The 25,521-nt window shown below is 35.6% G+C and overlaps 1 protein-coding gene across 2 annotated transcripts; it reads right to left on the bottom strand.

Moving 5' to 3' along the window:
• Nucleotides 1–512: 512 nt before the first annotated feature.
• LOC120077917 (sterol 3-beta-glucosyltransferase UGT80A2-like) lies at nucleotides 513–25,521 on the bottom strand. 2 transcript variants are annotated; one of them, XM_039032019.1, is made up of 14 exons: nucleotides 25,038–25,521; nucleotides 18,266–18,450; nucleotides 15,311–15,550; nucleotides 9,855–9,966; nucleotides 8,964–9,134; nucleotides 8,148–8,211; nucleotides 7,891–7,948; nucleotides 7,552–7,729; nucleotides 7,245–7,375; nucleotides 3,824–3,926; nucleotides 3,592–3,668; nucleotides 2,134–2,181; nucleotides 1,893–2,042; nucleotides 513–978 (listed from the first exon to the last, which is right to left on the bottom strand). In XM_039032019.1, the coding sequence occupies exons 1-14, from the start codon at nucleotides 25,198–25,200 to the stop codon at nucleotides 811–813; spliced, it is 1,848 nt and encodes a 615-aa protein (XP_038887947.1). In that variant the 5' UTR covers nucleotides 25,201–25,521; the 3' UTR covers nucleotides 513–810. The 2 variants fall into 2 exon arrangements, with proteins under 2 accessions (XP_038887947.1, XP_038887948.1); XM_039032020.1 differs by having other exon boundaries at nucleotides 25,030–25,166.

The following is a 25,521-nucleotide window of genomic DNA, read 5'->3' as shown; positions in this document are numbered from 1 at the left end:
ATAAGTACCCCATGAACATCATGGTATAGGCAAAAGGGGACGGGGAGGTAAGCCCCCATCTTCCACATATCTTGCTCATCTAACATGACATGGATCACCGAACCAACATTTCAGAATACTTTGAAAAACACGTAATTCATTATTGTGGAAGACGTCAAGCAAATAGCTATAGATGCATCAAGTAAAGATCATATAGCCTAATTGACTGCAAAGAGAATGGGAGAGACCTAATATTCATATTGTGCGAAATCCACCTCATAACGACAAAATTAACTAAGGGAGTGGAGGTCATTTTGAATATTGTACACCCCCCCGCCACTTTAAGAACCTTAGACGTGGTACCTAAACACGATTGGATCGATTTTCAAAGTATGAGGGACTTATACATAATTTGAAACTCTCTGACATCTACCAAAAAAAAAATCCCGAATATAGGCCAATAAACACAAATTTTAGCCTGTATTAATCAATACCTTGTTCTGGAAACATTAAAAATAATATATCAAAACAAATCGCCTAACAACCCTGCACATATTTACTTCACAATCACAATAGAGAGCTCAAAAATTATACATTTGGAAATCAGAAAGGGATGAATGAAACTACACATGAATTGCTTAGAAAGAATACTGATGAGCAACAAATAAAAATGTAAAGCATCATTCTTAGGCTAGATATAGATTATCAACATTATAAACATTTACCTCATGACATATTCACTGCTCAGGACATTTGCCCATGTTTCACAGCAGGGACATGCCATATCTGTTAATAGAAAGTCGCATCGAGGATATCTTCCCCAGTATAGAATCAAGAACAACCAAAGCATCTACGTATAGAGAAAACGGTTGAGTCCTCTGGCTCGGACTCCTGTTCGGTCTTTCTTGGACGATAATGCTTGAAGAAGGCTTTTACGGCTCCTTCTACTCCATCCTCGTTCTCCATGGCCTTGGCAAGCTCGAGAGCAGACTGCTTTACCTGGAATGAAACATAAGTTCATAATATCCCATTCTTTCTGTATTGCATATTAATTACAGGTAGAATTACTTTTTCCCCTTCGGATGGATGAGTTTCTCCACCTCATACCAAACAACATAGTAATAATATCTTTTTCTTTTTCACTATAGGATTCCCTCAAATCTATGATTATTTGGTAAGGGCAATTGTATGCCCTTCATATGCAACAATTAAGGAGATATCAATCTCGTAGTTAACTTCTTTCCTAGCCGGTCATCAATTGTACATATAGCACATGCACATCCAAATGTACTTCCTAGACCTCCCATTATGGTCACAAACAAAAAATCATCATAATCTCTAGTGTAGAAGTACGGAAAATTGAATACTAAAAGAACAGACGTTCAAATTTCAGACCAGTCTGTATTGGAAATTTCGGTCTTGCTCCTTAGAAAGATATCTATTAGGATTCCTCAAATGGACCACCGACCACTCAACTAATAACTTTTTCTTTTCAAGGCTTGATAGGAACTCAATCTTGAAATTAAAAAACAAAAACATGAATGATATTATATTAAAGTATTAAGAAAACTACAGTGATTACCAAACACCCGAAAGGGAATTCTGTTCGTAAACTAATCCCGAAATCTCCCCCCATCCAACCCTTCTAGCCAACTCTAACATCATAGCCAGCTTCTTCACTAATATGTCTAATAGATTGATTATTAAATATAAAAGGAATGAGAATCCACAAAATGAATCTTAAAAGTAATTATATTCAATGAATTCCGATTTATGGGAGGGGGGAGGGGGTTTTAATTTTGCTTGAACCAAATAACTTGATGAAATGGTGCACATATTTTATTCTCCTTTTTCCCCAATAATTTTAATAAGCATAATATGTTCAAGCCTTGTTCAACTTGCAGAAAGATTACCTTTGGATCTAACATGAAGTTTATGGCCTCCACCAACTTGTTAAATGAGAACTCTTCAACGGGGATGGGTGCAGGACCAACTCCTCTAGCATGTACCCGCTCACCCCAAAATGGTTGATCTCCAAAGAAAGGAATAATCGTCGTTGGGCACTATAATGGAGAGAGAGAGAGAGAGATGAAAGTTAGCAATAATCAATCACGTAGTACTAAAAAGAGAAGTTTTACAATGTGAAGCCATTACAGCAGCTTTGAGTCCAGCAGCTGTTGTTCCAGCACCTCCATGATGCACCTGCGAACAAGGCCAATGTAGGGGGAAACCCTTTCAGATGCAGGAAACAGGTAAAAGAACCAGCAAAACATAGTCAATGCTAATAGTAATAGCCATAGCATAAGATATCCAGCCTTCAGTTAGAGGAAGTTGGTTAATTTGCTTAAATAACCATTCAAGAGGAAAATATTGAAAAACTGCGGAAGTATTTCTGCACCTTTTGATACTTGAAAATCAAGTTCAAAATTCAGTTTTACCTTACTAATTAATTAGAAGATATTTGAAGCCATAGTTTATTAGTATCCACCTTAAATGATCTTTCGGAAAATTTTGGCTCTCGTAAGTCTCTATAGCTTGGGACTGGTTATCCCTACCTTTGTAACATTTCATCTTATTTTGTTTCCTATCAGAAATGGGGGTAAAATCCATTTTAGATTATGGGTTTGTGAGGATGCCCCATCTCCCTGACCTATTAACATTGTCTCCATTAATTAATACAACAAAGTTCCATTTTTTTTTTTCAAAATGTTATTAGTTAAATTATATATTTTCAGACCTTTAGAAACCACATATAAATCTGCATTTTCTCAAATTACTACCCCATGCCTCTAGAAATCTGATCGTACCTCGCTATATCTGTATTCTTCCATCTCCAAAATTTTGGGCCAAGTTCACTATTGTAAGTGACTTTTTTGGATGACAAGAAAGAACACACACACACAAGTTATGCTCCCAAATGGGATATCATCAATGAGCTATCTGTCTTGTTGGTCTTGCAATTGACAAAAGAATGAGGGGTGGAAGCAAGGGAAGGAGGGAAGAGAGATCTAAAGAAGAGAGAACCTTTTTGGTCAAGTCAGCTAAATTTTAACCTCGAAGTTCAAACTAACATCAAAGCCAGGGTGGAGGCTATTTTTGAGATTCATAGAAAGTTCAGGGCTGACACTTACAAAGTATTGAGAATAAAATAACAATCAAAGTATTGGGAATCTAAGACCAAAATGGTATTTAGCCTTTCTCTTATATATATAAGAGACAACTAAGACTTCAGACCCTCTGTTTAAACTTGTTTGAGATAAAAGCAACACCAATTAGTTCTTAACCATACTGATGCTATTTCTAAAAATTAATTAATCCACTAATCCCATCGAGATCTATTATTCTCAAGAAAATAAAATCTCACCCAAAAACAGGGCCAAGAATATATTTTAATATAAAAAGAAAAGAAAAGAGAAGAAACAAAAGCAAATAGAAGAAACAGGAAACAAGAATACAAAGAAAGCAGCGAGCTTATTAGTTATCTCCACTTCCTTCAGGTGAAGAAGATGTATCTTTGAACCTTACTTTATACAGATCCCTTATTTGTACAAAGAAATAATAATGTTCTGATATAAAAAGAACCAGTTATATAAACCAACTATACATACTCACCACGGCCTTGCACTGTAAGAAAAGCCAATCATGAGGGCAATTGTCCAATAAATATACAAAGTCCTTCGGTTCTTTCACTGGAAAGAAATAAAATTTAGGCTAAATAAATTAAATCTCCCAGAAGCAATAATTACGGGCAGCAAAAGTTCAGGGAGGGGAGCGAATAGGTAGGAATAGTTACAATCATATTGACGTCACCAGGACATACTGAGACAGAAATTCAGGAACTTACAATTTCCAAGACCGCCCCAGCCTTTGTTGATGATGCCCCTCTGCCCGGTACTTTCCAGCGCTTTTACAATTATTTGGGTCATCTTTTCAGGTTCTTGAACAGGCTGACATACAATGAAAACTAGGTAAAGAACGTGAGAAAACCATTAACCTAGAAAGCTGTTTCTTGAGAACCAGATTAAAAAACAATTTGAATATGCATAAGAAGTTTCTAGATGCTACTGACAATTGAAACTGAAAAGTATATGTCAGAGATGAGCAGGATATCAAGATAACGTCTATGCACTCAAACAGTGAATAGAATTGAGTTTGTAATCAGGAAAGGGAAGTCAATTTGAAATATGGAGTGAATTTTCTGTTTGAAGGAAGGAGGGCATGGTGCTTGCTGCAAAACCTTAGGCAAGAGCCCAGGCAGAGCAGCCAGATCCTGGTAGCAGTAGCAAATATTCAAATGAGAAGTAAGTTTCAGTAAATCCAAAAAATGGTGAAGTTTTCTAAAAAAACGGTTGGGTTTTCTCGAAGCATTTCAGAAGTAATTTATTTCAGGCTCATCATGGACCATCCTTCCCCAACACATCTTTTACAGATCATGGAGTTGAATCAATTTTACCTTAATTATGGTTCAGGTGGAACCAAAGAGTTTTGAAGTTAATAACAAATCATGGATGGAGTGCTTCAAGGCTTCTAGTTGGTGCTACTTTCCTCATGTTTTCAGTCTTTTCTCCTTCAGACATTTGTATCAATTAAAATGCTTTTATTTATTCTTCTTAGGCATCTATGTATTTGTGTTGGTTTTCTTTTCCACTCCTGGGGGTTTGTATCCTTCTGAGAGTTTGTATCTTTGAACACTTTGTCCTTTTCGTTTTGTTCAAAGATAAAAGAAAATGATGTTCCACAGTTGATAGTTTTAATTTCTTGTTCAAATAGAAAAGAAAACAATGTTCCACAGTTGAGAGCTTTAGGCCACCCAAATGAGTTAGGAGATATGAGGGAGACAATTGACCAGGGGATTCAAAAAGTGGAGCCTTTAATAGAAGTGAGCAGGAAAGCAGTGGTGTGATCCCTAGAATTCTGAATGCGTTGTTCCACAAAAGAAGAGAAAACTCTGCGGGAACAGATTGAATGAAGGAATGCAAGCAATATCAATCTTCCAATGCTCTTATCAGAAAACATTTAGAGGAAAAGTGAATGAAAAAGAAGAAGAAACAGATATTTTAGGGAGTTCTTAAACAGGATTGAAGGACCTGAAGATTGTTTACGAAGAGTGCCCTGAAAGGCATGTAGTTTGATGGTGTGCAGGAAAAAGGATAAAAAATATAATTAGAGAAGCCAATTCAGGCGCGGTAATTCTTCATGAGTCAAACCTTAAAGAATGTTCATAGAAGGTAGTTAAGTGATATGTCTTTATGGAGCTCAAGGAAAAAAGGTTGATTCTCCCTTCAATAGTTGGACTCACTGTAGACTTAATTATCATGTGGAATGAAAATAAAGTCTGTATTCAAGGCTGATATGAATTATCTAGGAATGGTTTCAAGCCAAACATCACAAAGAAGATCAAGAAACGGATAAACATGCTAGAAATGACGAGGCTTTCAAATGGAATGATGAGAGTCCAACAAAATTACAAGGCGGCTTGGGATATTAAACTCCATTAATTGTCTGTCTACATGTGAGAGACTACATTCTTAGATAAGAATTTTTAATGTAATTCAGATTGTTATCCAATTTCACCCTTCTAGGTTTTGTTTAGTTAGGGATATTTTAGTGATGTGACTATAGCCAATGATGTGGCCAAGTTTTGCTTCATATCTTTCTTCACTTATTTTAGACATTGAACGAACTTAGAAATCCCAAATCCTAGTAGGATAGGGGACTTGGCCAAAGACTATAAATAGACCAACACAACTTGTATGTTTCAAAGTTTAGATGATTAATCCCAGTGGTCCACGCAGCCGTCCTCCTACCTCTAGTGCACAGGTTCGAATCCCAGTGCCTGCACCTTTTAAAAAAAAGTTTAGATGATCAATAAAATGTAGCCCCACTAAACTTGTATTTTTCAAGTTTAGATGATTAATAGAAGGCTAAATTATGTCAAATTATGGATTGTTCAGGTGATATTTTCGTCTGTTAGTGTGTTTGGCTCAAAAAGTTCAAAAGTAAGAGTTGTGAACCCCACTCCTTGCTTGGCCCAAGAAGTTTGTGGATCCCACTACTTAAAAACATCAATTTTATACCTTATCAACTCCTTACACTATGGGCCCAGAAGTTCACAAATCCCCAAAGCTCATAACTCCTTGGAGCTCACTATTCTACTCCTTGCTCCAAACACCCCATTAAAGATTCTTAAACTCTCATTTTCCTTGAGGCCTTGTTTCCTCTCATAAGTTGGTCAAATTTGTATTGATGTTCCGCTTAGTTGGTCAAATTTTTTTTTTATTCAGTTCGTCTCTTAGCTTCCTTTTCTAAGTTTTTTCTGCTTCTTAGTTGTAGCCTTTTCGTTTTATGTGGCTTGTACTCTTCATCAGTTGTATTCTCTCTTCTATTTGTCTTCTAACTGGATATTCTATTTCTATATTTTGGAGCATTAGTCTCTTTTCATTATATTTGTTTCCTTTTCCAAAAAAAAATAATAAAAAAAAAATAGAAGGCTAAATTATGAAAGATATCCCTACTATTTCAAAAGTTGCATTATCACCCATCCTTGACATTTAATAAATGTTTCAAAACTACACAATTAGAGCAGAGATCCAATAGAATATTGGACAAAATTAGGACAGAACCATGTTGTGGTGATCTAGAACAAAGATGGGGACCCAGACATTGCCCACCCTATTTCAAGTCACTGTCACACCCCTTCTAGATCTCAATTTCTGTCCAACATTCTAATGGATTTATACTCAATCCCCCTCCCTCTGTTTATCACCAATACACAAACACCCTAGCTAATTACCCTAAGGCCCTTAATAATACAATACTACTCCTACCTATAAACCCCCATTAGTTCCCTCACAGCCCCATTCCAAAGAAGTTACAAAAAACAATCTCTTTTACACAAAGATAGGTTAGAAAAAGGAAAGAAGAGTAGGACAAATGACATTGCAATACGGAACATTAGGCAAGAAAGGAATAAAAGGATCTTCCAAGAAGAGGGCACCAGATGAATAAATGATTTGCAATCATCATCACTATTTTTACCTAATCGGCCTGGACATCACATGGAAGAATATCTATTTGAACTTCTGTACAATTGATTCTTAATGGGAGTTTCATTTCACAGCCAAATAAAATAAAATAAAAATTTACAACCTCTTTATATCCCTCCCACCAGCCCCAATAAAAGGGGACTTTTGATGCAGAGAAAGGAGAAACTTTACTAAGCAGAAATATCAAATTAAATGGAGCGAATAATATGAAAAACTCACAAGGCTACCAAAACCGATATAAATAGGCCTGTCACCAGCATTAAGCCAATTTACAAGCGACTCGGGAGGTTCATAATTTGATGCAAGATCAAGGAAGCAAAATCCAACCACATCCACCTTAGGTCCCCAATCTGAAAGAAACCCAAGTTTTAAAGCTAGAATCATAAGATTCTATAATTCTATATTCTTTTGTAGATGGAAAAATTCCAGAACTTGCAAGCATGCTGTCTTATTACCATAAAAACAAGAATTGTAAATTTTTAAAAGAGTAACTTGTTAATATTGATTTACTATTACAAGAACGGACCTTTTGGTTTGGGAACAAGATGCGGACTCCATATATACCCATGTGGCACATTTGATTCAGAGGCATGTGAACCACTTAAATAAGTGACAGGTCGTAGCTTCAGCCTTTTCTTCCTAAGATCATTAATCATGTCCCGTATCCCAAGCCAAATTAAGGAGTCTACAATTTGATATGAGAGCTGAAAATTAAAAAAAGTCAAAAATCAAATTAGATTTGATCAAAATTTGATGAAAGTAAAAGAAAATAATAAGTAAATAAATAATTAAAAAAAGAAGAATAGAAAAGTCGATATGATATGTGCGTACGTGAAGGCAGAAGGAAATGCCATAATAGAATTACCCGATAGCCAGCTTGTTGCTTGACACGGGACAAAGGATGAGGAAATTCACTTGTTGGCCTGGCAAGAGGAGGAAATAGTGTACGATTCAAACTCACATCCAAAGCATAAATCACAAATGTAGGTATATATTCAAACAATATAACTCAATAACAGTGTCTCCAGATTGTCAAAGATTAAAAAAAAAAAAAAAAAAAAAAAAAAAAAGAAAACACAAAAACACAAAAAACAAGAGATACACTGTATAGGACAAACTTACGTCCATGGCATTGTGAAAAAAATGTGAATTGGAATTTTAAGTGCCTCAGCCACATGAGTATGCCCTACAGAAGCATTGAAGAGGTTATTGTATAGAGTTTCTTAACAAAAATAACAAATTAGATTGTCTCGTGAGAATTAGAAAAGGAAAAAAGGGCCGACATCTTGCAACGTGCAACCTGATTCCAAACTTCCCCTGCCCAGGATGAGAGAGAAGTAAAGAGGACTAATACTTTCCACCAATATAAGCAAAAGGATAATAGAATAATGAATTGAAGAGAAGGTATTATCACCGCAGGGATGGGGCCTGCTGCCGCCTAGAAACTTCACTCAATAGAAATCATACAAAACAGTAATGTCATGGTCACAAGAATCTAAAAAGATGAACAATCAGAGCTCATATATTGCAATATTACCCTGGCTGTTCAAGGCAGAAGTAACAATGTAACCTCAATCTTTGTGTTCTTTTTTTTTAAAAAAGGAAAAAGTATCTTCATTAACATCAATGAAATGAGACAAATGCTCAAAATACAATAAAGAGCAACAAAATCTAGAGATCGGGAGGTGCACTTGGGTAACACCCCTTAACACCATCATCATATCCAAACACCTTAATGACCTATCTAGTACAGGTGATAAGCCAATGAACCAAAAGGACAAAATGTCTAAAGTAACACAACAGACGAACAAAAAGCACCAACAAACCAGTTCTACCAGAGCTACACAATACAACAAAATTCTACTATAGTCCATGATACAAAACCTCGCTCTTTGTTTGTTCCTTTTACCGGGGAAAAAATAGTTAGAGGTGTCTTACCGTAAGCTGGTGGGTTGGCAATGATAGCTTCTGCGTCGAAGGGAATACCAGATTCAGGATCAGGTTCTTTGCAAGCTGGAAGTAGCGAATAAATGATTTCCTTCATTTGATTCCTTTGAACTGGTATTTCAGAAGGCCCCGAAGGCAAGAAACCTTTGTTTTTTACCATGTCTGTTGCATAAGGGTAATATAAAGCTCACAGAACTATAAGTGGAAAACAGTTGTTTTAATTCTTTAATAGAAGTTAATAAGTTAATCTAAATCACATAAATATTCAATCATTTGAATTATTATCGGCAAAATATTTGTCTTTACATTATACCTACACTCAGAAGCAAAGGCAACTCATGACGGAAAAACATCACTTAGCTTAAAAAAAAAACCATATACAAATAAATAATTGTTTATAGACAATCCAGGGGCTCCTAAGATCATAAATCTGTGAATCAAAAATGAACCGTGAAGATAAAAATTGAAATGAAAAAGATAAACAAAAAACCAAAGAATTGGAAAGAGTACCATAGTGAATATATTTTCAGCAGTTAAAAATAATGGAATATCTAATCTGTATGCTTTCATCAGATTTTTCATTAAAGCAGGCATCAGTTTCATCTTCAGGAAGGTTCTTTTTCACAGTTAGTCACTCGATTACGATTCAAAGATGTGGAATTAAGAAGCTGTTGCATCAACAATACTTGTTTATGCATTTGGTTCGAAGGAGATGTCTTTTCTATGGAGGGACGTGGATAAGAAGCTGGTAATTCTCCAATCAATTCTCTCATTTGTGATGGTTCAGAATTTTATTTATATGACCTATAATTTATCCATGCAGAGCCAAGGAAGACACTAAAGCATGAGATAGATCGGTAAATAATATAGAGCTGAACTTACAGCCAGCAAGAATCTTAGGATCTCCACCAAGAGCAAAAAACTCCAGCCCCGCAGTTAAAACAAACTCCTTGAAATTTGAATGAGTGGCAAGTCTAACACGATGACCATAATCCTGCAAACATTGTAATTGCCCATGAGAACAAATATTGCCACAGATATATTATATAAAAATGATTGATTGCACGTTCTTTATATCATTTTTAACAGGAAACAAATTTTGCTGTCAAGAAATGAAGCCCCCCCCCCCCCCCCCCCCCCCAAAAAAAAAAAAACCAGAAATTTTAAATACTTCTCAAATTGACTATGATAGAAGAAATATGGTAATTATATATGAAATGGATAAAGAAGCCTTATCAATCAGCCTACGAAAGTAATGAGATCTCAAAATTCCTCTTACGAAGTCCCTACTCGGAAAAATCTTCAATTTTGTTCCAGCCAAAAATTGCAAAGATGCCACAACACCAAAAAGACACTCTTTTTGTCTTTAGAGAAGTGACCGCCAAAAAGTTGAGTATCAACTCCCTCAATCATTCAGCCAAAATTAGGAAAGAAATACTACCACAAAATTGTTTAAATAAGAAACTTCTAGGAGGGACCAAATTTGGACAGAAGAAGCCACCTTAGGGTGGCATTTGTTTCTTATCCCGAAGATAGGTAGGTCACATATTGGCAATATCAATCAAGAAAGATAACCTTATTTGCAACTGGTTATGAAGGCTTCCTAGAGAAGCCTACTTTTTGTAGTAGGCATTTATATCAACTAAACATGGGAGTGATTTGGAAATTTTATAAGTTCCAATCCCTTTGCTTCAATCCAAGACCTTACAATTGTTGGGATTGGTGTCCTAAATCTCCTTGTAATCTTGTAGTTTGTAAATTTTGTATAAACATATTGTTGTTAATAAAATAAGTATTATTTTATAAGCATATACTCAATCCAATAAACTAAGATCCTAGGTTATTTTATGTAATTTAAACAAGTATGTAGAGACATACAAGTGGATCTTGTTTAAATAATAACCTAAATAGTCTGTAGTAGATGGATAAGACTGGATACCTTATCCTGACGACACTACGGATACGACTTGCTTTGTAGGTGTTACAAGTGTTGTAAAGTGCTACAAATGATCTGATCATGATCATTCATATAGAGACATATGAGCAGGAGTATCCTATACAAAGAGTTCGTATAAGACCGGACCATGAAATGATTGGTCTCTTTATATAACACCGTTAATAATAGAGACTTACATTTCACTAGGATGACCATAGGTGACATGACCTGAATCCTGAGTGAGTTGTGAACTCCTGCTCATGAAGGCGGTCCTTTAATTTGTATGGATGAGATTGAACATATTGCCAACTCAATAAGTCTACCATTTTGGGGATTCGTCTGACTGGGGAGCTGAGAACACAGCTACACGAGACGGAATTCACTTGTTCCCCGATGCAGGGGCAAGTAGATAAATTGCTCCCTTAAAGGCTGATTCCGAGGCTTGAACATAGTGGTCACACCCTCTCCTAGCCCGAGAGGGACTTGGTCATAGTTGGACTATGACTTATTGTTCATTGGAGGGATCAGTGGTACTTAAGGAGTTAGATGTAACTACAGGGGTAAAACGATAATTTTGGCCCAACTGTACTTACGAGCAATTTGTGAAGGGTCATCGCACTGTTGATTGGTTATATCCAATGGATACAGAAATTTATTTGTAGTGTGAAAAGTGTAGTTGTCGGTCTTTAGTGAAATGACCAACAATTAACGGATGTTGGGTAATTTAATTAAAGAGTTTAATTAATTATCCAAGTATCGTTGGAACTTCAATTTACAGGTCCATAAGGTCCCCTCTGTAGCTCAACAGGGATTTAATTGAGAATTATTTTCGGATTAATTTAAAGTGTTCAAATTAATTGAGAGAATTAATTATATATGATATAATTAATTTAATTAATTATATATGTGATATAATTAATATAATGTATTTGATACATTATAATATAAAGTAATATGAGAGGAATTTGAATATGAGTCAAATACTAATTATATGAATGAAATTCATGTAATTAAATTTAATATAAATACGATTTATATTAAATACCATAAATAAGTTGAGAGGAATTAAATATTTGGATATGATCCAAATATCACTTATATAAATGAGATTCATATAAGTGAGTTTACTATAAATGTGATTTATATTAAATGTCATGTATGCATGAGAGAAAATACAACTATAGGTTATATTGTATTTGATATAATATGTAACTATAAATTATGTGTTATATGGGATATAACATATAGTCTATATACATATAATAAGGTTATTATTATATGTATAATTATTATTAATTTAATTTTATTAAATTAATATTAATTAATTAAAGAGAGAGATATGGTGCTCATTCATCTTCCTCCATGAAACACTGAGAGAATAGTTCTCTTCGGAAAAAACGAAAAGAGAAGAAGAGTTCTTCTTTTCCCTCTCTTCTCCATCTCCTTCCCTCTTCCAAAACCCTAAGGCAGAGTCCACACCTCCTGCCATTCTCTATCCTTAAGGAGAATACAAGAGGCTCCGTTTGGTGGTGTCCCTTTTGGAGAAGGAGATATGTTCGTGACTTGTTCGAGGGATTCTTAAAGAATAGTCTTCAAAGGTAAGAGTTTTTAAGACCCTAAGTTTTCCTTTATTAATGCATATTATAATTTATGTAAATGCATATCTTGTTCTTGATTTACTGTAAAACTTACATTTAATGAAAAATGGATTTGGGACGATCTTGCTTCCGCTCAAGGTTCTCTCCTCATAGGGTTCCTTCAATTGGTATTAGAGCCAGGTTGCTGGTTTTTTGATCCCAAGTTCCATTTTTTTTATTGAATCGTTTTTACAGTGTTGGTGGGTTTTTATTACATTCTGTTTAAAGTTCATGCGAGGATTGGTTTCAATATGAATGTGGTTTTCTTGATGGATGTTTAGGGATAGGATAGTTAGATTTAAGGCTTTATTTCGTTTACAAATTTGGTTTGTAAAGGCCCCTGGTTTTGGGCGTAATTTTGCTATAGAGTATGTATTTGCTGTCTCTTATACACATCTAGATGTGTATAAGAGACAGATCCAAAAATGGATAGGATCGCTTTAGTTTTTGCCCCAATCGGTTTTTCCTTCGATTGGCTCATTAGGACGAAACACTAGGATCTAAAATGAAGGGTCACACTTATGGAAAACTGTCTCTTATACACATCTAGATGTGTATAAGAGACAGCTTATGCTGTAATAGTTAGCCTTTTAACTTTCCTTTTAGGTGTCCTATCCCGGTCAATTAACTGTTTATTTTAAATATACATATGATGTATGTTCTATATTATATGTCATATTATATGTCATATAGTTTTAAAACCCACCATAGGTTATGCATTTATATTCATGCATCATTTTATATTATAAGTGTTATAATATATGTATGTGCATGATTTAAATTATAAAGCATGCTCATGTATCATATAGTATAAATGTTATAGTATATGTATGCCTGCATTATAGCATTTTCATGCATCATATATATTATAATTGTTATAATATATGGTTGAATGTATGTATGGAAATTATGCTATAGTATGATTCATTACCTAGTTATATAATTGTTATATATATTAGTAATGAATGGAAATTACATGAAGCATGACGTTACCTTAGGTTAATTTATAAATGTTATGATTAATTGAAGTATGTCAAACATGCAATGAATGTTTTAATTGTTTCATTTATTTATAATCGTTATAACTAAATGAAATTAGAATTAAAATCAATAACTAAGAGTTGCATGCAAACCTTAGGTTATAATCATTTTTTAAAATTGTGTTAAAATATGATTAAGATAGACCTAAGTTCACAAATTTCTAATGAGATTAGAAATTAAATTAATCTTTTTTAATTGGTTTAATAAGATTAAATTGATTTCAATAAAAGATTAAATTTGTAGCAAACATATATATAAGGGACCTTTTGTCTAAGGGTGGGTTCTGACTAGGCTGGGGTACTTAAGATGACGGAAACGACACACCCCTACCTGAGAACCTACTTGGAAAGGTGAATTAGATAGATCTGCTACAAGCATGCAATTGTTGATTAACATTTGTTAAAGTGTAACGAATATTAATCAAAATTGTTTAATTTTCTAAAGCAAATGTTACTTTTGGAAAACTTAAACAATCACTTAGTAAAAATAATTAGTCATATTTTTCCTAAGTAAATTAAACCCTAAGTTGTTAAAATACTCAGTGGGAGGAAAAAATATATATGATACGTCAAATTTTTCTCTCACGTTTCTCCTTTAATATTCACACTGTGAGATTCATGCTTGACCTTGAGACGCCCTGGGAGCATCCCCCTTTGGATGGTGTTTGCATGAGTCAATATCAAGGTGAATTGAGAGAGTATTTATAGTAAGTGGAAGAGGGATGTGTGTCGACATGTCCCATGGTCTCTTTCATTGGTTTGCACGGTCTCGAGGTGCCCTGGGAGCGTCCCCCTTCGGATGGTTTGTGCAATAGGTCAATATCAAGGCAAAATCCAAAAATGGATAGGATCGCTTTAGTTTTTGCCCCAATCGGTTTTTCCTTCGATTGGCTCATTGGGGCGGAACTCTAGGGTCTAAAATGGAGGGTCACACTTACGGGAAATTATTAAGCAAGTTAATGATTTCTTGACCAAATAAAAAATGGATAGCCACAAGGATGCAAGGCCAGGACAAAGACTTTCATCTTAGAATTCCTTTTATTTGTGCTTTTTTAATATTATACTAGAAATTATATAATAACTTGGTATAATTCAATTTTTTGTATTGTTTCATCAATGGTGTTAGGCCCGATCCTCTTTTGGACTATGCGCGAGTGATTCGACTATTATCAGTGCATGGTACCAAAAAGGATATCGGAGGAAAACCAGTTTGAGGACAGGTTTCAGGCAGAATAGAGGATTCCTTTTCAACTTTGGGCTACAAACGTCTGAGATCCAAAAAGAAAATGAAGAAAATCAGATAGAGTAGACTGGAAAGAAAATGAGAGATCCATTTTTTGCAAGTGTCATTAATTGGTGAAAGAACAAAGGTTCCTCTCCCATAAGCTAGAAGAGGTTAGAGCAGAAACACATCCTAGTTAGCTATAATGGACAACAGGTTGAAATTGCAAAAGGCCTATACAAAGAAAGACTTAAGTGTTCTACCGAACCCAAAGCCTTTTTGTCCTTCTTCTTTTAAGCCATAATTCTCAAATGGTAGCTTTTACGACATTTAGCCATTAAAATCCAATTGTAAGACATAGCAAATGGAAACCACCTAAAGCTCGGAGGTGACTGAAAACCCCCCATCCACGCCCGAGACGGGGGTGAAAACTAATACAAAAGAGTTCAAAATAATTAGTTTAGCAAACAAAATTAAAGGGATATTCATAGAAGTTTCCACACCTGTAGGCGTTTTCCAATTGCTACAAATGGCTGTACATCTCCACGTGTTCCGACAATAAGCATGACTATTTGCAAAGGTGGAATATCCAGGAGGTCTGTCGCATCAAGAGGCTCTTCTTCAATTATATCATTAGAGACTTCCTTTGGTCCAATGCCAAGAGGTGCTCCAACGTCTCCAGCAATTTCAAATTCCACAGTTCCATCATCTTTCACTGTAGCTATTCTGTTTAACAACTTCAGCTGTACAGTTTTACAAAGCTAGTTTAGGAACACCTTATTCTAGGAATTTTCCGTCAATTAATATGAAAGTGTCTGTTACTAAAATTTATATAAAATAATCTTTTGACAATTTACACTTTTGGTTTCTTAGGTTTGAAATTTCTATCTAGTCTTTTTTCTTTTTTAATGAGAAATCAATAGTATGAAATTACAAAAGGCAATATGTTCTTCCACTGTGAATGAGAGATGTAAGATTGTAATCACAAAATTAATGAGAAATTAATAGTATGAAATTACAACAGGCAACATGTGCTGTGAAGGATTACATAACGCTATTCCACTGTGAATGAGAGATGTAAGATTCTAATCACAAAAATAGGAAGTGAATTTACACCAAGGAAGAGATGTATACAAAAGATGTTAAAAAGATGTGTGAAATCTGATTTTTTATCTTCAAAGATGTGATGATTCCTCTCGTTCCAAATGAGTCAGATAGGCTTTGATGATGAAAGTCCACAAAATCTCTCTGTCCTTAAAAGATGTCCAATAAGAAGCATATTCAGAAGGATGAAGCGGAAATTTTCTACCTACTCCTTTTTTTCCCTTTTTTAATGAAAATAGTCCGTAAGGTTTCAAGGTGGCAAATAGTTTTAAATCGTCCCCCATTTGACTAAAGGGTTAGTTAACTTAACAGAGATATGACATGACAAATAGGCTTTGCTGACTTTTATCGTTTGAAATAAGAAGGCAAAATTTAATAATTTTATATTAAAATTTTATTATGTGGCTTTTTTATTCTATTTTCTCGCTCCCATCACCTCTCTCCTCCCATTACTTTTTCCCTTTCTCTAGTCATTTGTTCCCCTCTCGCCACCCCAACATCCCTCCTCTCTCTTCAATTTCTAGTTTTCTTCTCATTTCTGTTTTGTCTCCCCTACCCTCACCCTCACCCTCACCCTCACCCTCGTGTAGCCAAAAAAAGTAGATATCCAAAATTTGAACCTCCTCGATGCCATTGATGCACCATCTTTTTCTCACTGCCATTGAAGCACAACAAACCATCTACTAGTTGAATGTGAATTAATACATTTGGATTTAATGCACAAAAAGAGACAGGTTGAGAATTTGGGTCATAATTTTGCAGACAACCAGTTGAAGGGAAAAAGAAAGAAAACACGTGCATTACCAAATTTGTAGATGGCAATTTTGTTGACCCTTTTTACCGTTCAAGTTAGTCAATTTATTGTGGTCAAAGGTTCCCCATGATTGAAGATGAAATTCTTTTGTTGACCTTTTGTATTTGGCATTTGGCAATTCATCATTTTTGTATTTGGTATTAGGCAATTCGTCATTTTGCTGAATTTTGAGGGAAGATTTTGATTTTGAGACTTTATAATTCTGAGGGATTTTGGGTCCTGTTGAGGAAATTGTTGTAAGAATTGGACAGCTGAGGGGGGAAATGGAAGTATCTATATAAAAATGAAAATGAGGGTATCTATATGAGTTGTTTTCAAATTGGTTCTTTCCCAACTCAAGATAACTTCAAAGAATTTGATTGCTCTAGTATTGAAATTTATTGTTTACATAAAGTTATGATATTTAAGAAGATGGGGAAAAAGGAGAAATGAGAGAAGTTTTAAAGATTGGTGAACGAAAGAAGGGGATTAAGAGAGTATTGAAAAAGTGGAGGAAAAAAAATGACAAATGAGGAAGTCTTAGGCCATAGATTGAAGTAGAAGAGATAGAGGAAATGGAAGAGGGAGGCAATGGGGTATTTGATAAACAATTTCTGTCCATATATTAATGGTAACTATAAAGGTTTTTTTAACTTTTTTTTCCAAAGGTTAAGAGTACTAATGCAACATTTGAAAGTTCAATGGTATTTTTGAAACGAGACACTAATAGTTTCCGTCCATATACTAACAGGAAATGTATTTTTAAGGATATTAATGGAACTTTTTAGAGTACATGGGATGATGATATTTTTATTTATTTTTTATTTTTTTAATTTTTTCAAGTTTAAGGGTACAATTGAAGCTTTCAAAAGTTCAGGGGTGTTTTTTAAACAAAATACTAAGTTCGGGAGTATTTTCTATAATTTAGCCTAAATTCTTTTGGAGTGATCCTTGAAATTCTCTTGACAAAAAAAGACTATACAAAGCATAGGAGGTATATTATACTGCAAAGTTTATAAAGCATCTAAATGAGATCAGTTAGATTCATTAATCAAGGAGTGATCAGTTTATGAAGCAGTAATTAAAATTGGGGATTTTCAAAAATAGAAAAATAAGGGAAACTATTTACACAAAATAGCAAAATTTTAATCTTCTTTGATAGAGGCTGATAGAAGTCTATCAATGTCTATCAGTGATAGAAACTAATAGAAATCTATCACCGATAGACGCTGGTAGAAGCCTATCAGTGTCTATCAGTGTTTTCTTTTTTGCTATTTCTGTAAATAATTTGACATTTTTTCTATTGGTGAAAATTTCCCATTAAAATACATTGTTTGCACCAAAAAGATATCTTCCAATCTACCTGAAAAAGAGTAATCTAAATGAAATTGTGTTAAGAAAGAATAATCAGGAAAAATAAAATGTTCGGACTTTTGATTGGTGATTAGAAGAATGAAAAAGAGAACAATATAAAATATCTAGGTGCAGCCTGGCATGACTAAATTGTAAACTGCATTATACCTTACTTTAGGCAAAATAATTTGTTTCCGCAGTATTATACCTTCCTATGAACAGGAATCTTGTCATCAAAAATTTTAGCTGCCTCTTCAGCAAGAAACTTATGTTTCTGCACCTCAGTCTTTGATCTTTCTAATTTATGCTGACTCGAATCAGATTCCAACTGGTCAATATTTGATGTCTGTATTGGCATGGTGTTGACTTTAAGAAGAGTCTTGCCAGAGATACCTGAATTAAGAGAAAATTCATCTATATCAGTCGTTTGTTGCTTCTTAATTTAACCTGAAAGCATAGTTTCTCCCATAGTGTTGGTATTTGGATGAACATGTCATAGTTACAATAAGAAGAAGAAAAATAAGAGGCACAACTGTATCTGAAAGTTGTGCATCTTGGTCGTTTAATCAATTTTGCTACTTTATTATTTGTATTTTAGAGCATTAGTCTCTTTGCATTTCCTCAATGAAAAGTCCTGTATCCTTGTAAAAAAATTATATCCAAAAGGAAGTGAATGGGGAAATGCTATATCAATAACATGACGACTGACAGATTGACGTTTCTATATCTATAATAACTCTAATATTCGATTCATTGAAATAAATAAGGGTACACATAAACAAAGCACAAGAAAAAATTCTCTCCCAGATAGTGCGATCTTCCCAATACAGCTTCCAACCTAACCCTAGCTGCCATTGTCGTCGGACATAGTCATATCATCGTCGTCCATTCGTTGTCATCAGACATAGCCACATCACCGCCAATCCTGTTCACAATCTCATCTTCTCCATTTTTGCACTCAAAAGGTTTTTTTTCAACTCGATGGGCTAGTTTCAATAGTCATGCATCACCGTTTATTCTACTGTAAACACCGCCATCATCCGTCGCTCATCTACTTCGTCATTGTCCGTACAGTCGCCGGCCACAGGTTTATCAGATTTGTCTCCCCTACTTTTTCCTTTTCCCCTTCTTTTCTTCCTGTCGCCTAACCCACTATTTTCCCTACTCCCCCTTTTGTTTTGTCATCAACCAGCAGGCAACACGCCTAGCCTTTTCAATTTCCATGGAAAAGATGAGTTGTTGTATCCATAACCATTATGCGGGAGTGGTACAAAAGAAGAGACCATATGCTTCTACTTTTTGGGTGAGGAAACAAAGAGTAGAGGAAATGAAATTCAGTTCTATCTTGGTGATTTCTAGACCGCTAGCTAACAACTCTTAGTTGAACAGTCATAGTACTTTAGAGGTTTATTTTCAATCCAATATTTCTACTAAACCCCTGATGAAGACCAATTCTTGGAGAAAATCTCAAAGTTGAAATCTTATTATCTGTTTGGTCCAAGGAATAAGCTACAAAGCGTCATTGAAATTGAGTGGTGGTTTTTTTTTTCTAATTGGAATTTGATGGCAAGTGGAGGAAACTTGGAAATTTTCACCTAAAGATAGAGAAATGGTCCCAAGATAAACATTCATCCAAAGTTAACTAAGGGATATGGAAGTTGGATTTCTTTCAAGAACTTACCTTTTCCTTATTGGGAAGGTTCTTGTTTTGAAGCAACTGACCAGCATTCTGGAGGTTAGGTCAAGTATCTCTTCCCATACTCTTAATTATATTGATTGTACAGTTACTATAGTTGACCAAAAGAAAAATATTTGTAGCTTCATTCTAGCATAGATTGAGATTCAGATCACACATTGGAAATTCAGTAATTTTTCTTTTCATTTGGGGATATATATCCTTTAGATCCTCCACGAGCTGATCATGGGGATTTGTCAATTTTTTATTTTACAAACTCGGTGGATCTTCAAAGAATAAATCAAGTTATGATAAATGAAGGCTTTACTTTGCCATTTGAGAAATTTAAGGGCAAAGATGTTGATTTTAATTCTATTCCTGTGCAAGATCTGTCGCAGAAATCGACGTCTCTTTTCTCAAGATGGCCTTCAGGCTACACAGCTTTCTTCAAATTATGCCCGGTCTTCTTAGTTGTCTTTTACGTTTCCAAACCTACACTTCATGCCTCTAAAATGAAAAACACATTTGTTGAAGCTTACCCTCCTCATCATACTCAAAAGAAACCCCATTCTTGTTTTCCTAAAAATTCAGAGATTAATTCAGATATTTGGGAAGAAAATTGTGCTTTTTTTGGGGGGATAAGAACAACTACTTTCATTCGAGAAAAAATGAAAACATATACGGACATACAAAAAAAAAAAGCGCACAAAAAAGGGACTCCCCCTACAAGAAGGGACTCCAACTATACAAGATCAAGTCCAAAGATAAATTACAGAAAACCTTCGAAATCAAAGCCCACTAAGAAACATGAAAACGAACCAGAGGCCAAATTTCTCTAGCATCCCTCTCAACCCCCCGGAACACCCTACTATTCCTCTCACCCACAACAAATAGCACAAACACTAGCAAGCCAGAGAAACTGACCCCTCTCCCCAAACAGTGAATTGAGGAGGAACTTCTCCATCGTATCTCCAACATCTCTGAGACAAGCACACATCACACCAAACGTCTGGAGCAACCTCTTTCACAACCTTTCATCTCATACACCAAAGTTGGGAAAAAAACTTGTGTTTGACTTATCACTTTCCCACCAAAGTTGCAGCAACCTCTTCCGTAACCTTTCATATCATACACCCATTGAGGGCCAAATTTCTCTAGCATCCCTCTCAATCTCCCCCCTCCCCCCTCTTAAACACCATGCTATTCCTCTCACCCCACATCACCCAAAAGATAGCACAAACACTAGCAAGCCAGAGAAATTGGCCCCTCTCCCCAAACAGCGAATTGAGGAGGAACTCCTCGATCGTATCTCCAACATCTTTATGACAAGCACACATCATACCAAATGTCTGGAGCAACCACTTTCACAAACTTTCATCTCATACACCAAAGTTAGGAAAAAACTTGTGTTTGACTTATCACTTTCTCACCGAAGTTGCAGTAACCTCTTCCATAACCTTTCATCTCATACACCCATTCAATGATCACTCTCTCCTCCAGGATCAAATGTTTCTTTAACCAAAGATTTTTTAAGCTCTTCTTCTTCAACTAAGGATGCTATATCCTCTCCAATTGTCCAAGAGGCGTACAAAGACTGTGTTAATATTGAAAATAAAATGTTTTTACATTTTATAAATAAATTTTTAAAAAAAAAGAAAAAGAAAAGGAAGAATGAATGAAATGCAAATTTTAACTTAATAGGTCCTACCAAAAAAATTGAATTAAAAGCCAAATAGAAGTGTCAAAATGTGCATAAATCTTCCAACCACAAACTAGTTACCGGTGACCACAAACAATTTGCTAGCCACATTCTTCATTTGCAACCAAAGCCTCTTTTCATGATATCTTGTCAAAGAATTCCAACTCATCTAATCACAGGTCTTCTCAAAGTCTAATCTTAAAAATGATGCATTTCTTCTCAATCAGGTAATTTTCTTCGTGGTGGTGGTCGTGGGGGTGGGGGGATGTAACTACATTTATAAAAGGATAAGAGTGGCTATGAAAATCCTCCCCAATTAGCACAAATTGAAGATGCGACACTTGATCTCCATCAGCTCCCACAATAAGAACCTTCCACCACCCCCTTCTCCACTCAAGTATACATTAAGTACTAAGAACGTCCACTTCCAATTTAAACAGAAAGGGAGAAATAGGATCGCCTAGACCTCTGAGCCTTCCATTGACAAAGAAAAGTTTGTTGATCGAATGCTATTCCAAATCTAGACTTTCCACTTGAACACAAAACCTTTATTGCACAAGAGTCAAGTCGACACACCTTACCAAGAAACCCTGTCCATATAGTCATAACCTTTCTCGAAATCAATCTTGAGAACGACCCTCCCCTTCTTCCTCACCCTATAATAATTCTCGATGGCTTCATTTGGAATCAACCTTTGATCTTAATTAGGGATAGAGGATCTTCATCCTCGTTCAACTTCAGTTTCAACTGGTCGTCAGTCGCAACATTTTACACTCCATTCGGTAATTATCAAGGCAAGGATAATGGCACATTTGACTAATAATTTAGTAAATGGATCAAAGTGAAATAGCAATGGGAGCAGACGCTATTAAATAGGAGTACAACACCAAGAAGATTCGTAAAACAAGATGCATATGAAGTAACAGAGCAAAACACAATCGCTAGTTCACTCCCATTCCAACCTTATACTCGAAAGAAAGACCATTCTGGTTTTCCTGAAAATTCAGAGATTAATGCAAATATATGGGAAGAAACTTGTGTTCGACTCATCACTTTCTCACTGAAGTTGCAGCAACCTCTTTCACAACCTTTCACAGTGATCACTCCTCTAACATCAAATGTTACTTCAACCAAAGATTTTTAGGCTCTTCTTAAACTAAGGATACTATCTCCTCTCCAATTGTTCATGATATCAGATCTGATGTTAGTATGAGTAGTGAGGTAGGCCAACCCAAGAGGCATACAAAGACTTCACAAAATAACACTAACTGTATGTTAATATTGAAAATAAAGGGAAGGGTGTTTACATTAGTAAAATAATAATAATAATAATAAAATAATAAAGAACTTGAATTAATTAGGGAAATTGTTTTAAATGACAAAAAATATGGAAGTATTTTTAAATAAAGAAAAAAGGGGGAGATTTTTCAAACTAGGCACGTTAATGCAAACTGGGCATTTTTTTAATACCCAAACTGGCCTTTTCATCACCGATTTCTTTTGTTCCTCACCAAAAATCGAATGATATCTTCACAAAAAGATCGATTCCAAGAGGCAACTGAGATCGGCTTGCGATTCCAAGAGGCAATTGAGATAATTATCAACATGGCAAGAGATTATTGGTACCTCCTAACACCATCATAATTCCGGCAAATCTAACAATGTCATAATTCCGACAAATCAAGGTGATCGAAGCTGGTGCTGGTAGTTACGACAAGCTTGAGCACTGGGAGGCAATCGAAGACAGTGGAGGTGAGTTGGAGGCAGCCGCCAGGGATGAGCAAGGCTTGGGTGGATTCAGCATAGGAAGAGAGGAATTGGAGAAGGGGGAGATTGGAAAGGGATGGTTTAAGGAAATGAATTGGTTTAAGAATTGGGATTGGAGAGCAAGTAATACCCATGGAGAACCTAGAACCAAAAGTTCATGAAGCTCGTTGCTATGGCCTTCAGATTCTTCCATTCTACTTGGCTAGGCTACTACCTAAATACAAAAATTATGAGGCTTCTCCTCCTCCTTCTTCACAGATAGACAGTGATAGTAGTCTATTATTGTCTATAAGTGATAAACATGATAGACATTCTATCAGTGAGATAGACACTGATAGACATCTATCATTGTGGCGATTAATCGTGGGTCGCACGAGCGAATCAGGTTTTTTACAAGTCGGTACATGCGTGGAGCATGATGGACGAGTGGATTACTATTGTGCATGGGCTTTTTTCACAATTTACCTGGGCTAGATTAATATTTTGAGGTTTTGCTATATTTGTAAATATTTTGTCTCTGATTGTTATATTTGAAAACACCCTAATTAATTATAAATTTTAGTTTTACTAAAGTGTCCTACCAAAAATATTAAATTAAAAGCCAAATAAAAGTGTCAAAATGTGCATAAATCTTCCCATAAACAAGTTGACCGCTAACAATTCACCAGCTATGTTCTTCATTTGCAACCAAAACCTTTTTTTTTTTTTCACGATATCTTGTCAGAAAAATCCCAACTCATCTAGTCACAGGCAGAATAAAATCCAGTTAGAAAAGGAAATCCAATTAGAGATAAGCTTCTTGAAGTCTTATCTTGAAAATGATGCATTCCTTCTAAATCAAGCAATTTTCTTCCTTTTGGGGGGATGGATATAGAATCATTTCATTCACGTAACTACATTTACAAAAGGGTAAGAATGGCTACGAAACTCCTCTCCAATCAGCACAAATGGAAGGTGCTACACCTGATCACCATCGGCTCCCACAATAAAAACCCTCCACCATCCCCTTCTCCTCTCCAGTAACATTAACCAACTAAGAACATCCACCACCAATTTAAACAAAAAGGGAGAAATAGGGTCACCTAGCCTAAAACCTCTCATCACCAGAATCTTCACCCCGAGCCTTCCATTGACGAAGATGGAAAAGTTTGCCAACCAAATGCTATTCCAAATCTAGACTCTCCACTTGAACCTAAAACCCTTATTGCATATAAAAGCCAACACCTTATCCAAGAAACCCCGTCCACATAGTCATAAACTTTCTCAAAATCAATCTTGAGAATGACCCTTTCCTTCTTCCTCACCCTATAATTCTCGATGGCTCCATTCGGAATCAACACTTGATCTTAATCAGGGATAGAGGATCTTCATCCTCGTTTAGGTTCAATTGCAACTGGTCACAGTCGCAACATTCAGCAATTATCAAGGCAAGAGATAATGGCGGCAGTTGGCTAATAATATGGTAAATGGATCAGAGTGAAATAGCAATGGGAGCAGACGCTATTAAACAGGAGACAATACCAAAAAGATTCGTAAAATAATATACGTATGAAGTAACAGCGCAAAACACAACCCCAAGTTCACTCCCGTCCCAACCTTTTACCAAGATTACCGTCAACCCCAAGTTCACTCCCACCCCAACCTTTCTACCAAGATTACCGTCTATCATCCAACATCAATCAAAAAGCATATCAAGTGCTCCTAACCAAAAAAAAACAAAAACAAAAAAAAAAACAAAACAAAACAGATCCATCTGCAAAGTCCTAGCAAGCCAACACAAAGCAAACAAAATAGAAACCGTAAAAAAAAAAAAAAATGTTAAAGCAACAACCTACAAACCTGGAGAGCAATCTCCACCGTCATCAATTCCAACTTCCCTGCTCGCCATTGCATCAGTGGCAGTACTACCACTACCATTCTCCCTCCTCGCATCAAACTCGATGCCAACAACTTCAGAGGAACTCAAGGAGGAGCTCGGATGCTTGTCGACCGTCTCCCCCATCGGCGCCGGAAGAAGCAAGGGAAATTCAGATCCAACGATTCAGAAGAAAAAAAAAGTTGGATTCTGAGGAAATAATTGAGTTGAGAAGACGAATCTTTCTCGCTTTTTTGCTGTTGTTGTTGTTGGTTTGATTTGCCTTTTCTTTCTTAGAGGAGTGACGGCACGTTGTTCATCGGCGAGTTGGGAGCTGTGGTGGATGGAAGAAATGGAATGATGTGGTAAATCCGTAACGGCGGATTTGATACGTGGCACGTTATTTCTTTTCCCTTTCTTTTCTTTTTCACTTTTTCTTTCTTCTGTCGTCTTCCGCTGTCTTTGACG

Source organism: Benincasa hispida, chromosome 5 (assembly GCF_009727055.1).
Source record: "Benincasa hispida cultivar B227 chromosome 5, ASM972705v1, whole genome shotgun sequence".
Classification (NCBI taxonomy): domain Eukaryota; kingdom Viridiplantae; phylum Streptophyta; class Magnoliopsida; order Cucurbitales; family Cucurbitaceae; genus Benincasa; species Benincasa hispida.
The sequence above is the reverse complement of the archived record's forward strand: the minus strand, read 5'-3'. Positions and strand labels throughout refer to the sequence as shown.

Coding starts and splice junctions, on each gene's coding strand:
- LOC120077917 (XM_039032019.1), bottom strand. CDS start 25,200: ATGGGGGAGACGGTCGACAAGCATCCGAGCTCCTCCTTGAGTTCCTCT. Junction 9,135..9,854: donor TCCTAAGATTCTTGCTGGCT/GTAAGTTCAGCT, acceptor CTTATGCAACAG/ACATGGTAAAAAACAAAGGT. Junction 2,043..2,133: donor CTGCTGGACTCAAAGCTGCT/GTAATGGCTTCA, acceptor TCTCCATTATAG/TGCCCAACGACGATTATTCC.